This window comes from Wyeomyia smithii, chromosome 2, assembly GCF_029784165.1.
Source record: "Wyeomyia smithii strain HCP4-BCI-WySm-NY-G18 chromosome 2, ASM2978416v1, whole genome shotgun sequence".
Lineage (NCBI taxonomy): Eukaryota > Metazoa > Arthropoda > Insecta > Diptera > Culicidae > Wyeomyia > Wyeomyia smithii.
Genome location: NC_073695.1, coordinates 259,748,195 through 259,761,415, shown reverse-complemented (window position 1 = coordinate 259,761,415; position 13,221 = coordinate 259,748,195). Strand labels below are relative to the sequence as shown.

Genomic DNA, 13,221 nt, shown 5'->3' with positions numbered 1-13,221 from the left:
TGAGCAAATAAACATCGCGTATTAAATTTCAACCTAGCGGAATTCATAACATTCAAACGCGCGAAATTGAAAGTCACACTGAGTGGACAAAATTGTAATTTTACAGCAGCAGACATTCTAAACCTACCGGTAACGCCAAATGTACACCCTCGCAAAAATATTCCGCTCTCTTTTTCTCTGTTTGCAAATACCTTCCTTTAAAAGTACTACACAAGAATCCCATCATCATCAACACTCAGCATCTCAGCAAGACTTAATCATCAAGTAGAAAAGGCAGTTTTTCGGTTTCATTTCTTCCCACCTTCCGTGCAGGCCGACCGACTCTCCTGAACGCGGTGAAGTAAATATCGACAGAATATGTATGTAATTACGGCATCAGCCAGCATCCTGCAGCTACAAGTGTCCAGATTACCATAGCCGAAACGAGAAAACATCAGATAGAGGAAGAAGTCAGAACCTACCGTTTGGCGCATGCAGTGCTGCCAGTTGTGCTTACAAGTATACTGAAATTATTTTGCTGATTTTGTTAGCCAATGAGAACGAACAAAATTAAATTCGACATCACTGGAACGCAATTGATCATCATAAAACATCATCGCACATGCATACGGCGGATGTCAATTTGTGTGCCTGTGAGGCTGTGTGTAGCTGGCAAACTTCGGCCGATACCATCTTTACTGACAGCATAACCGTATGCACGGGGGATTATCACCATTAACGATAAATTTACAATTGAACTGGACAAAAGTTGATGGCCACTACATGACATGTCTTGCCTGCATTTAAAAATTATTTTTGGTAAACACCCCCCAAAACAAAAATCCTGCGCACATCTATGACCAACGCTAGCAGGTAACATCGGAGCAAGCGTACTTACATTATTTGTCTGCACGTCGATGATTACGTAAATCAGCAGAACAATTTCCTTCTCGTCGGAGCCAAGTGCCGCACCGTTATAGCCGCCTGTCGCCACATACAGTGACACCACATGTCCCGGAACTAGCATCGTGTGTTCCGTTGCTGCTGTTCCAGCTCCTGGCAACTTTCGAACACTTGTCCGGTGCAGTCGTCAAACCAACAGCGAATTCAACGGCGTCGGATGCTGCGGTGGCTGTATTTGAAAGACGTTTTTACCGTGGCTATCCCTGGCAGCTATTTGTTTACACTCTTTTTTCTACTTCGTCTTCTCTCACTCAATACACCTTACACTCAAGTACGCGCCGTTAGGAATGAGGTTGAGCCGCGAGCTTTTCTTTTCACCCGATTTTCACCGAAATCCAGCGCGAAGACGGACGGAAGGTAGCAAAAACAACCTTCAAAACTAATCTTCCTGCCCTGCAGGTGTTTTTTTGTTAACACATTTACTCGACAGAGGCTACCGAGAGACCGCCTTTTTATTGCTACTTTGTTTAATTACTTTTCTCTTCTCCAGTTCCAGAGCCTGAACCTGGTAATCACAGAATTCGTATTAACCGTGTAGTGCCTTACAAACTACCGAAACTTTAATTGCACTTGAACTTTTCCTCTCTCTCTTTCGTTTACGTGCACTGCACTTAAAGTGTGTTTGTGTGTGTGATAAATTTGAATTGAGCCAACCAAGAAAACACTTGCGCTTCGAACTTTTGCCCCCAATCTTTCCAGGCTGAGTTCACGCCAAGTCCCAAGAACACGAACCGAAAATGAACGCCGGTAGCGTTGCACAAGCTCTATTGTTTTCAACAGGGCTCACGCACCGGCCGCGCCAGTTGTCGCGGGGTTTTGCGGCGATTCTGGCTGAGTTATCTTGTAACGAGTAATTGTTCGTATAAATAAACACGCTTATCGCTAACGCCGCCGGTTTGCGGGGGGAAGAATGCTAATGGGGTTTCTCACGGCAACCGAGCTGGAACGGTGAGGGGATAGCAAAGCCTCCCGGCGGAGTGTTTTATCTGTGGAAATAGAAAAAAAGAGATGATTGTGATTAGTTATTAAATAATCACCGGCTTCCAATGTGATACTTGTAGTCCCCCAAAAAGAGATGTTTGGAAAAATGTAACATAACATGCAAAACAAATACTCCTTTTATCTGAACATCGATCTCATGAACAGAGTAAGAAAACATCTGTAGAATCGAGGCATAATTAAAACGGTAAACTTTCTTCTCTTGGCAACACGGAAAATTGTCCTGAGAAACGAAAACATAAATCCAATACGTAACTAACCGCTCGGTCATTAAATCAACCCTACCCGAGCGAGCGATAGGATCCGCTGGAACCGATTCGGATAAATTGATTTTCAGTTAGCCCTGGAGCTCGTAGCAGTTGGATCATCATCATCATCATCTTTTTGACGGGTGTGTGAAATTTTCCGATTTTTTACCAAAGGCCGGCCCGCGGCGTTACTAGGTGATGCGAGCATAACCGCGTAACTAATCTGTTACGGATAATTGCACCAAATCAGTACTATTCACGCAATAAACCAACGCTTAAGCTGGCCACTTACGTAACTCATTTTTGGCCTAAAAAGTATCGGCGATATGTGAAAGAACATGTATCTTCTATATCTTAAAACTTTTTTTTTCATTACTACATTATGGGTTAAGGTGAAACGGTATTGAAGCCAAAAATGGCTGATTTCGAGCCACCACTTCGAATTTTCTGGACCACAAGACTTTTGCGACCCGAAGACTTATCATAACAAGTTACTCATTCAACAATCCTAGTCCCATAGACAGGGTATTCCTGAGGATTCCTTTGCGCGGACGCCCACGAATCCAATGTGAAGAATTCTTGAGAAGCTATGCGAAACCTGTATGTTTGTCCCGGGTAGAATTAATTCATATGTATATATCCGAACGAATACATACGATTCGCATAGATTCGCTAGGATTACTCACATTGGAATCGTGGACGTCCTCAAAAAAGTATCCCGAAAAAAGAATCCTCAGGAATGCCTTGTATATGGGACTAAGATTTTTGAATGAGAATCGTGTTATGAGAATTCTACGGATTCCAATGTGGAATAAAAAAAAATCTTTGTATTCCACAGTGCAACAATTTTTTTGCCTTGGCTCCTATGTATGATTTTTTGATACAGTTTGATGCGAAAATAAATTTCCCTGAGTTTGAACATATTTCAACTTAAAGGGCAACAATGGCGCCATTTTGAGTTTTGGGAAACTGGTAATTTTTGTGGTATTTTCGACGCCATTTTGATTTGAGGCCAAATATCAAAATTCTAAGAGTTTGTCCACATATTAGCATCCCTTTACCCATCTTTTGAAAAAAAAACAGACCTTAAATCGGACAAAAACTGAGCTCAAAACGGTGTTTCTACGAAACCGGTTTTGGCATAGTTTCAGTATATTTCACAAAGCAAAATAATGTCGATTATTTCTGAGTATTAATGGTAATTCGCTAATATCTTAAAGTGTTAGTCAAATTATATCTTATTTTGAGTAAAAATAGTCTCAGAAATCGAATGGTAGGTGTCTGATCTCGTAAAATGTCAGCAAAATGTCGATTTTGCCCCAATTCCCCTACAATACTAAAATAGGTTTATCTGCTGACATTTTACGTTGATCAGACACCTACCATTCGATTTCTGAGACTTTTTTACTCAAAATAAGATATAGTTTGACTAACACTTTAAGATATTAGCGAATTACCATTAATGCTCAAAAATAATCGATATTATTTTGCTCTGTGAAAAATATACTTAAACTATGCCAAACCCGGTTTCGTAGAATCACCGTTTTGAGCTCAGTTTTTGTCCGATTTAAGATCTGTTTTTTTTTTTTCAAAAGATGGGTGAAAAGATGCTCATATGTGGACAAACTCTTAAAATTTTGATATTTGGCCTCAAAACAAAATGGCGTCGAAAAAACCACAAAAATTACCGGTTTCTCAAAAATTCTAAATGGCGCCATTGTTGCCCCTTAAGTTGAAATATGTTCAAACTCAGGGAAATTCAGTTTTGCATAAAAATACACAAAAAAATTATTTATAGAAGCCAAGGCAGAAAAAAAAGTCAATTTTTGTTGCACTGTGTTCTCACTACACGATTCTAATTAAAGAATTCTAGTCACATATACAGGGCATTCTTAAGAATTTTTTTTTCAGGATTTCTTATCGTGGGCGCTCACGATTCCAATGTAGGGAATCCTAAGGAATCTATGCAAATCGTATGTGTTCGTCCGGGTAGTTTCGCATAGATAGTGCTTCCCACATTGCAATAGTGAAAAAGGGATCCTCAAGACTGCCCAGTCTATGGGCCTAGGATTCTGCAATAATATTCGTGTTATATTATGGATTCTTCAATGAAAATCATGGGTGTGCTTCACTTTAACCTCACTTTAAAATTATTGTTACTTTTGCAATTTTAATCTGACTTAGATAGTTATAGCACCAAAAAAATCAGTAACTAATCTACTATCAAGTCAGCGGTGCTCCAAAAAAAATCTCTCCCTTTCTCGGAAATCCGGGTTTCCGGGGATATGTTGCGAAACTGGAGTTTTGTGGGTATTCAAACAGAATCTTACAACTATCGGTTTTAAGTTTAAAATTAACTCCACAGGCCAATTGTGTGCTTTCGGATATTTTGGATATATCTCATCGAGATGATTTTCCCGGAACAGATTCCACCGGGACTTCTAATGGTCATAGAAACAATTACATAAAAGTCATCCTATATAAATATTTTCGGAACAGGAATGACGCCCAGAGGCCGGAAAACGACACGAGATACAATTTGGATTAAAAAAAAGAGCGACTTCCGGTGTCTAGAAAACAACCTGAGATGGCGGAATACCACCCAATATGGGTATTTTCGAAATCTGGATGATGCAGAAACAAGGAAACGACCCTAGGCGCCATGTTGGATTGCAAAGTGGTGACTTAGATTTCAGGAAAATAACCTAATGTGGTGTTTGGTATGACTTCCAGACATTGTTGTCGCTCATCTGGATTTGGACAAATGGTATATTTTCATTTTTATGTTTATCAAAAAACCACTTGTTCACAATTAGACCGTGTGGTAGTACTCTATTCAAAACATTACCTGAGGGATCTTAAAGCTTTTAACGCTGCGACTATAAAGAGTGACCACAAGCTAAGCACTTGGAGCTTGCTTGCAAATAGGAATGCCAAACAACACGGTCAGGTCAGGTTTAACGGAATGCTAAGATGTTTCGTCAACCTTCCATTGCTTCCTGCATGAACGCAAATTCTCTGAAACTTTCAAAGGTGCGAGAGCAATATCATAAAGAGTTGCAACAAACCAAATCCAAATTGTTGCCTTGCACTACGAGAGAGGTTCGAAACAGATATGTTCAGGGAATGAATCAAGCTGCCTATAAAACAATCAAGAATCGAAGTGGTCTTCACAAAGATTTAACGTGTCGAAAGGCCCTTGCTTTGGTATGAAAGTATAAATTCTGGATGTCGTGAAAACACTCTGCTTATTCGGCCACCCGACTCTCAGATGCAATAATTCGTCTCAAACGAATCGTTAAAAACTAAAATAATCCTGTGAGGATACGATTATCAAAACGTACAAATATCTTAAAGAACATCGGAGAGTTACTGCTCGTGGGTTAAGAAATTATCGAATTTCTACAAAAGATTGGCAACAATATGATGATTAATGACTCCAGGATGGATTAGCGGGCATAATAATGGAGACCAATAGTAAAAAGCTTCCCGTCGGCAATCGGAAAACCCCTGGAAAGGATCGATTATTAGTTGTGTTTCTTAAATATGCTGATGAAGCTAAGCTACTCCACGAAATGATGGAAGACGTTTGAGTTACGTTTTAATCATTTTCGAAGGAAAAACCGTTCCCTATTGCATGATAAATCGAGTGGTGGCATGTTTGCGAGGAAATCTTGAGCAGACTCTTTGGAGTGGTGAATTGTTCCATACCACTATCCGGCATACTGGCATACGCCCTTTTAGAATGTAGCTCATGGGTGTAAAAAATCTCTCCACCTGTGAAAAATGCTCAGTTTGCTAAGCCAAATACGTGTGCAAAGTTTCATTCAAATCAAAAATTGTCGATTAAATTTTCGCGTATTTCCAGACGATTTGAAATGATTTTACTCTGGTATTAACTACGGACGAAGAAAGTATACTAACAGAACGCAGCATCGATACGATACGATAAATTGTATACAAAATGTCTTTCCTCTGTAGTTCAGACCAAACTACCAATCAGAAATGTCAGATGTTTTTGAAAAATGTCTGCAACTGCTCGGAAACCCGGAAAAATCTGCTTTAAATTTGAAAAAAAAATCCATCCTTGATTCGAAAAAATTCCGTTCGCGCAGGCAAAAGTCTGCAAAAACATACACACATTTTGAGAGAGTCTGCGTGAATGAAAGGAGACTCTGACAAAAATCTGCAGAAACTATTGAAAATCTGCAAATATTTGCGAATCAATACAAATCTGCACACGGGCTCTAAAAATCTGGGTTTTGCAGGCAAATCTGTACATCTAGTGTCACTGCTACCAATACAAAACGAATCCTCAAATTTTTACTTAAAAAGAAAACAATAACAAAGAAAATGCGTGTACAGCAACTCCGTTGTTGGGGCCATGTTCAACGCCGATAATACGATTATAATACGAATATTCATTTTTGGGAACGTTCGAATTCACAAATCTCCCTAAAAACACAGTCACAGATGTCAAATGGTAGAGATGCACACTACCCCAGAATATTTAACAACTAAAACCGGAAAGAAACCAACCTAATACCACAAGATGCCATACCATCCAGCTAAACTAAGGTTGCCTAAAAACTGCTTTTTGATAGTCAATCTGCATCCTGTAGTAGAACCTCAGTCTAATAAGGTACACAAGATATCATAAAGGCGAAATGTTATACAAAATTAAATTGCAAACATTCTAGCTTCAGTCGCGCTTTAGCATCATTTACGTCAAATAATAAAAGAATATGAGCACTACTATCTTGAATGATGGCGAATCAATCTATAGCCTATTATTTATCCCATGTCACTGCTGTACCCTTAAGCTCTTCCCGACAAAGGTCTATTTATTGACATCACGAATGACTTCTAAAGCAAAAACATCATATGATTATTTGCATCTATATCTTAGATTGAATGGCTGTACAGCAATGCGATTTACTAGATTAACTAAAGAAAACTAAAGGATACAGACACTATTACACGATATTAGTTGATATATTTCGATATTGATCGTTCATCTGTCACATTGACACCCCTCCAACGATAATGTAACGATCAATAGTGTTTTACCCCTAGTCCTAAAGTTAACGGGAAAACCAGATATTTACAGATATTTGCAGATTTTCAATAGTTTCTGCAGATTTTTGTTAGAGTCTCCTTTCATTTACGCAGACTATGGGGCCATCCACATACCACGTGGACAGCTTTGGGGGGGAGAGGGTTGGGTAATGTCCACGGTCCATACAATTTTTTTAGAATTTATATGGGCAGTTGTCCACGGAGGGGAAGGGGGGGTGTCAAAATCGTTAAAAATCTGTCCACGTGGTATGCGGATGGCCCCTATCTCAAAATGTGTGTATGTATATTTTTGCAGACTTTTGCCTGCGCAAGAAAAATTTTTTTCAAATCAAGGATAGATTTTTTTTTCAAATTTCAAGCAGATTTTTCCGGTTTTTCGAGAAGTTGCAGACATTTTTCAAAAACATCTGGCATCTCTGAGTCCAATAATAACATTATTTGTATCGAAATACTCTGTAACATCAAAGTTTTACAGTTAAATTTTAAAACCGTAACGTGTAGAACCACAAAAACTAACCTTTTTTATAGAGCATATATTCTATTTCAAGAAGCAAATCCGACGTAAATTCATTTAATTATATCGTTTTTCCTGATCATAGATTTTGTACCATGATCGGACCAGAGTGAATCATGATAACTTCTTTTTCCATGTGATATATTCCAAAAGTATCTTGAAAGTGAAGGCATAAATGTATCATTGCAAAAATGTCAACCAATTTGACTTCAAAAGTAATATTCAATGTATACATAGTGTAAAGTAGTGCTTTCTTCATGATACTAAGTTTAGTTAAAGTGTCTATTTGCGAGAATATATTAGTAACAATGCATTTAAGGTCAAAATATAAAAAACTGGTCGAAACTTTGCGGAAAAAAGTGCTTCTTAAATTAGGTTGACACTGAGTTATATTTTCCCTCATTATACTTCAAGGGCTGTTTGCAGTGGAGTGTAGTGCAGTGTAGTGTAGTGCAGTGTAGTGTAGTGTAGTGTAGTGTAGTGTAGTGAACCTTACGTCGTTTTCATGAGGTTTCATTCTATGAAAAATAAGCTTCATCATTTACATTCTGTTGAATTAAACGTAAAATCCTTCATTGGGTATATCAAGCATAAGCAAAATGAAACTGTGATGTCTCAGAAGTAGGCTGGTCCGATCATGGTTCAATGCTGGTCCGATCATGATACAAAACAGGCCTTCGCGTTTCACCAGTAATTCCAACTTTAAAGCAAATATTTCGTATAAAAAGTGTTCCTACATTGAATTGAGATGTTGCAGAAACATATTTCTGGAAAATATACTGCAATATTTAAATATTTGATTCTCAAATCACTGCTTGAAAACAAGCCTTGGTAACAATTGCAAGGGCAATTTGTGCTCGAAAATAGTTCATTTTTTAAAAAAAATTTAAAAGTAGTAATAGTAAAGCAGTAATAATGGCATCAAACATCATGTTTCGGTCTCTTGTCATCCACCTCCGGCCTCCAAATATGACCAAGAGCCCGAAAATCATTAAATTTCAATGAAAGGTTTCCATTATGAATAGAACTTTATTACTTTTGCTATTTTTGCTCCGAAATTACCAACATTGGGGGGTTTGTGAGCATTTTCCAGTTTTGAATGGCTTCCCAGAAACCGGAAGTCGCCATCTTGAATTGAAAATGGCATCGAACATCATGTTTTGGTCTCTGGTCATCCATCTCCGGCCTCCAAATATAACCAAAAACCCGAAAACCATCAAATTTCAATGAAAGATTTCCATTATGAATAGAACTTTATTACCTTTGAGGGGCCTTCTTTAATGGTGACCCCTTCCCCTATCCAATATTTCTATGACCACTTCCTTTGTACAAAGAACACGTATGCCAAGTTTGGTTGAAATCGGTTTAGGCCTTCGAGAGTTATGCTGGAACATACATACATACATACATACAGAACTTCACTTTTATATAAATAGATTTAAATTTACTTTAATGCATGATAAACACTGAAATAATGAAATGTTGTACTTAATATTAAAATTCATAACCTTTTAGTATCTCGACTAACAAACTTGCTCAACTCAATATGAGCTGCCGAAAAAGATTTATAGGACAGAGTACCTTCAGGAGAGGTTTCTCACTATTCTGGAACAGTATGATTGCCTGTTCTGGTTCGACTTGGCAAGCTAGGTTTGCTCATTTTATTGTTTGTATTGTATTGTGAAAATAAGAAGGAAGAGATTATTTGCATCATTCATAAACTTACGACTAGTTATTGATAAATAGTGGCGGAAAATTATTATCTTCACAAGTGTGAGAAACAAAATAATGACAATATGCTTTAAAAGATTTTAAACTTTTTATATGATGTTTGTGTTAAAATTGGTGAAGTCTAGCCTTGAAATTTTTTGTGAGACCCAACAATTGATAAAAATCCAAAGAGGTTTTTTCGTATTTGGCATTCTGAGAAGCTTTTCCGAATAGGTTTTTCGATCTAGAGCGTTTCGCTTCAGCGGCATGTGAAACAACGAAAAAATCCATTATATCGGAGAATGTAGCCCGTCTAATCCTTCTATGACTTCAGATCATAGAGCACTTAATTAGATTAGCAGAATCTTTCCAATGTTATATGCTAAAATGAACCACCGAAAAAAATTACAAATTCCGTTGATTCTATTTCTGTCATGATTTTGAAAAATTATGCAATAGTTTTTGGACATTAAAAACCAGTGCCTTAGAATATCGATGTTTATTCACGAGTAAATGAACTGAATTGTTCTCAGTGTCATCACATTTATTTTCTGAAGCAACTCAGTAACCTATGCTCATTGCGACGATGCATGAATATCGTTTATCATATTCAATGACAGAAAAGTGGAATGAATATCAAAGGTCTTATAACGATATTCAGAGAAGCTTCGGTGATTATCAATCCAAGTAGTGGAAGTCTGTTTAGACACTGTTCACCGCACAGTACAGTATAAATTGTGGAATGAGCTAATTTTGATTTTCACTATTTTGAATGATTTTCATTTTTGACGATCAAAATATCAACACAAATGTTACGGTTTATCCTGTATGATTATCAATATAAAGAAGGCTGAAAATCGCTACTTTTGAATATCATGACAGTGAATATTCTCAGCACTGTTAAAAACTATCGAAAATGTTGAAATTTCAAGAAAAAATATTGACAGTTGCATACTTAGCAAAGTTTTCGACATTGTTTCAGAAATTTATAGTTTTCAACTTGATTTGAAAAGTAGAAAAAGTTATATTAAAGTTAAACTCTGCCTAGAATCCATATTTTATTCTAAAAATGATTCTTTTTCCATTATATGACAAAAAAGTTAGCTATAAATGCTTCTACAATAAATTGATCAACTTTGATTACACCCCCTTGGAATATTCATGATGGTAAAAATCATCTTCGCATGGAAACTACCAAAAAAAAGCAGTCGTAGTTCAGCAATAACACACCTGGTTTGGTAATAAAAAAAAAATGTCCCAGAATCAGAGGAATTGACAGAAAACCCCAAAAAACAACCTAAATTTTTTTCTGCCCTATAATAATACCTGTCAGTAGAACGCCCAACCAGCAAAATCAACCGACATTTTTCTGCAATTAGCAGCGCATTGTATCGAAAACATTGTGATCAGAAAAAAGCGATTCCAATGACCATGACAGCAATAACATTGTTTGAAAACAGCACACCAGACATCAGTATCAAATCGGAATATCCAGCCGAAGTGTTGGAAAGCCGCCGAATGCAGAACAGTCCCGTGTTTTGCTTTTCATCAAATGTTTACCACCAAACAAGCGCCGAATTTGTCCGAATTGTTGATTGTCAATCAACACGTAAAAGTCCACCTAAGCTGGCAAAAACAAAATCAGGTCGACCACGGCGCGTGTGTGCAGGTATTACCCACCGAAAACAACTGGATCAGAACGAAATATTTAAACGAACGAACCAACGAACGGAGAAAACTGGTTGCACCAAACTGACCTAGCCCTTTTTTGTATTAACCACACATCAAACAGTTTTGTGAGAACAACTTTTCAAGCCACATGGACGTGGATGCAGTTTTCTTCTCTCGTTTTTTTTTTTACTTTTATTTTTGTAACTCGCTTTAGCCACCTGTTCGTGCACAAAACAACCCAATCTTATCTTCACGTACAAGTCGCCAATAGGTGCAATAAACGAATATGTGGCAATTATAACGTGCGTATCACCCAAAAATCTTCAGCAACTCACAATTCAACTCGATCGGATCGAAGAAATCCACTTTCAAATTGCGTTCACGTCATACACAGCCCAACCTCATGGGTGTACTTACTTTACAGATATGTAAAACTGAATCAAAAGCCAATAAATATACGCAATGTAACAAACGGTTGGCAACACTCCGTCCACAAACCCAACTCTCTAAATAGCTTCGCACGACTGACAGTGAAAGACTGGACCGTCAGAGCGCCCCGAGCGCCGGACGCAAGGGGAAAAGTTGCCAGGTAACATCGTACTGACCGAACGCACACACTAACAGCAGACGGTTCCGTCCGTCCGCTCCGATGATGCACGGTACACGCATGCATTGCTTGCTGTACGGTATAAGCCGCAGTCCAGCGTGAATTGTTGTGGCTGGCCGATCCACCGTGGCTGATACGCACACCTGTCGACGAATCGGGGTACCGACCGAAGCATACATTGTAGAGCTGCTAGCTTGCCTTTCCATCAGCAGCAACAATAGGGTGATGTGTTATGAGTGGGCCAGTCCGAAAATGTGGACCAAGCTTTTACGTATTCTAATATTGACCGAATATTTCATGAAAAAAAAATATACAAACTTCGCCGATATCATTAAAAAAAATAGTCTGGTAACATTCAGAATGTTTCATTTAAGTATTTGGGCATGTTTTCGAACAACTTCAATCATAGCTATGCGCGTAGATGGATTTTAAGGGGGAAGAGTCATGCGACTGTCATGTAGATTCGTAACTGGAATTAGCAGAGTGCTCAAGGTCAATAATTGGGAAAATTTATTAATGTGCTGAAGCATAATGTAGTTAAAAATGATTACAACTAAAAATAACTGAAATAAATTATAGCAGCGGAATTTAGTGATGAATAAACGTCATGAACAAGAATATAACTTCCGGCAGCAAAAGCACATCAAGTAACTAACACCCAAAAACTAAAAACAAGTTTGCCGTGCTGCGAGACATGTAACAAAATACGCTCCAAACAAAGATAACAAAGCGTTTACAGTAGGGAATGTAAAGATTTATGCAAATTCAAAATTCGAAAAATAATATCAGGACAAAATGGAAATACTTGAAATCAGGTTGAGGGAAAATTAAATAATGAATATAAAAATATATTTATGAGAATGAAAAGGGAAACTTTCAGTGGGAAAAGAAGCTGAAATAATAGAAAGAGATTTTATATTACAGTCCGCATTCGTGAAAAAGCTGGTGACAGTGCTAACAGTAATCACTTTTAAAAAATTATTGAAAACGCTGAAAAAGTGCTCAAAATAGGACTTGCAGAGTTGTTTCCAAAATTTACTAGTGCGATAGAAATTGAAAAAAAAACCTAAAAGACACTGAGACAGAAGAAACTAAACAACCAAAAATCAGCAAAACATGGAAAATAAATCAATCCAAAATAAATGGAACCTTGTTTTTATCATAGAGCGAACTTGGTTAAATAATAAATGAAAACACATACACTGAGATCGAAATAGAAATATGTTATTGATTATTTTTCCTTTTTATTCCTACATGGACCACTCACTGCGACCAGAAACACTGATCTTCTGTGATATTGCCCTGGTGTCTGCTGTATTCCGCACTTCTATTATTACTAATATTACTATTAAAAGTTAGTGGCATGATTATATTATTATTATTATCGATTCCCAGGCTAGTTTTACTGCAAGAGGTTTTTATTCTTGTCAAGAGGTGTTGGAGAATTCATC

At 37.6% G+C, this 13,221-nt stretch overlaps 1 protein-coding gene across 5 annotated transcripts in view; it reads right to left on the bottom strand.

Moving 5' to 3' along the window:
- LOC129724876 (RNA-binding protein fusilli) overlaps positions 1-13,221 on the bottom strand; it is a 193,356-nt gene that overhangs the window by 167,581 nt on the left and 12,554 nt on the right. For 3 of the 5 annotated variants that reach the window (XM_055680146.1, XM_055680150.1, XM_055680149.1), the window contains exon 2: positions 878-1,928. In XM_055680146.1, coding sequence (XP_055536121.1) covers positions 878-1,006 — 129 coding nt within the window. In that variant the 5' untranslated portion in view covers positions 1,007-1,928. Of the gene's footprint in view, positions 1-877; positions 1,929-11,498; positions 11,687-13,221 lie in introns of those variants that run through there. The other 2 variants (XM_055680147.1, XM_055680148.1) reach the window with 2 other exon arrangements.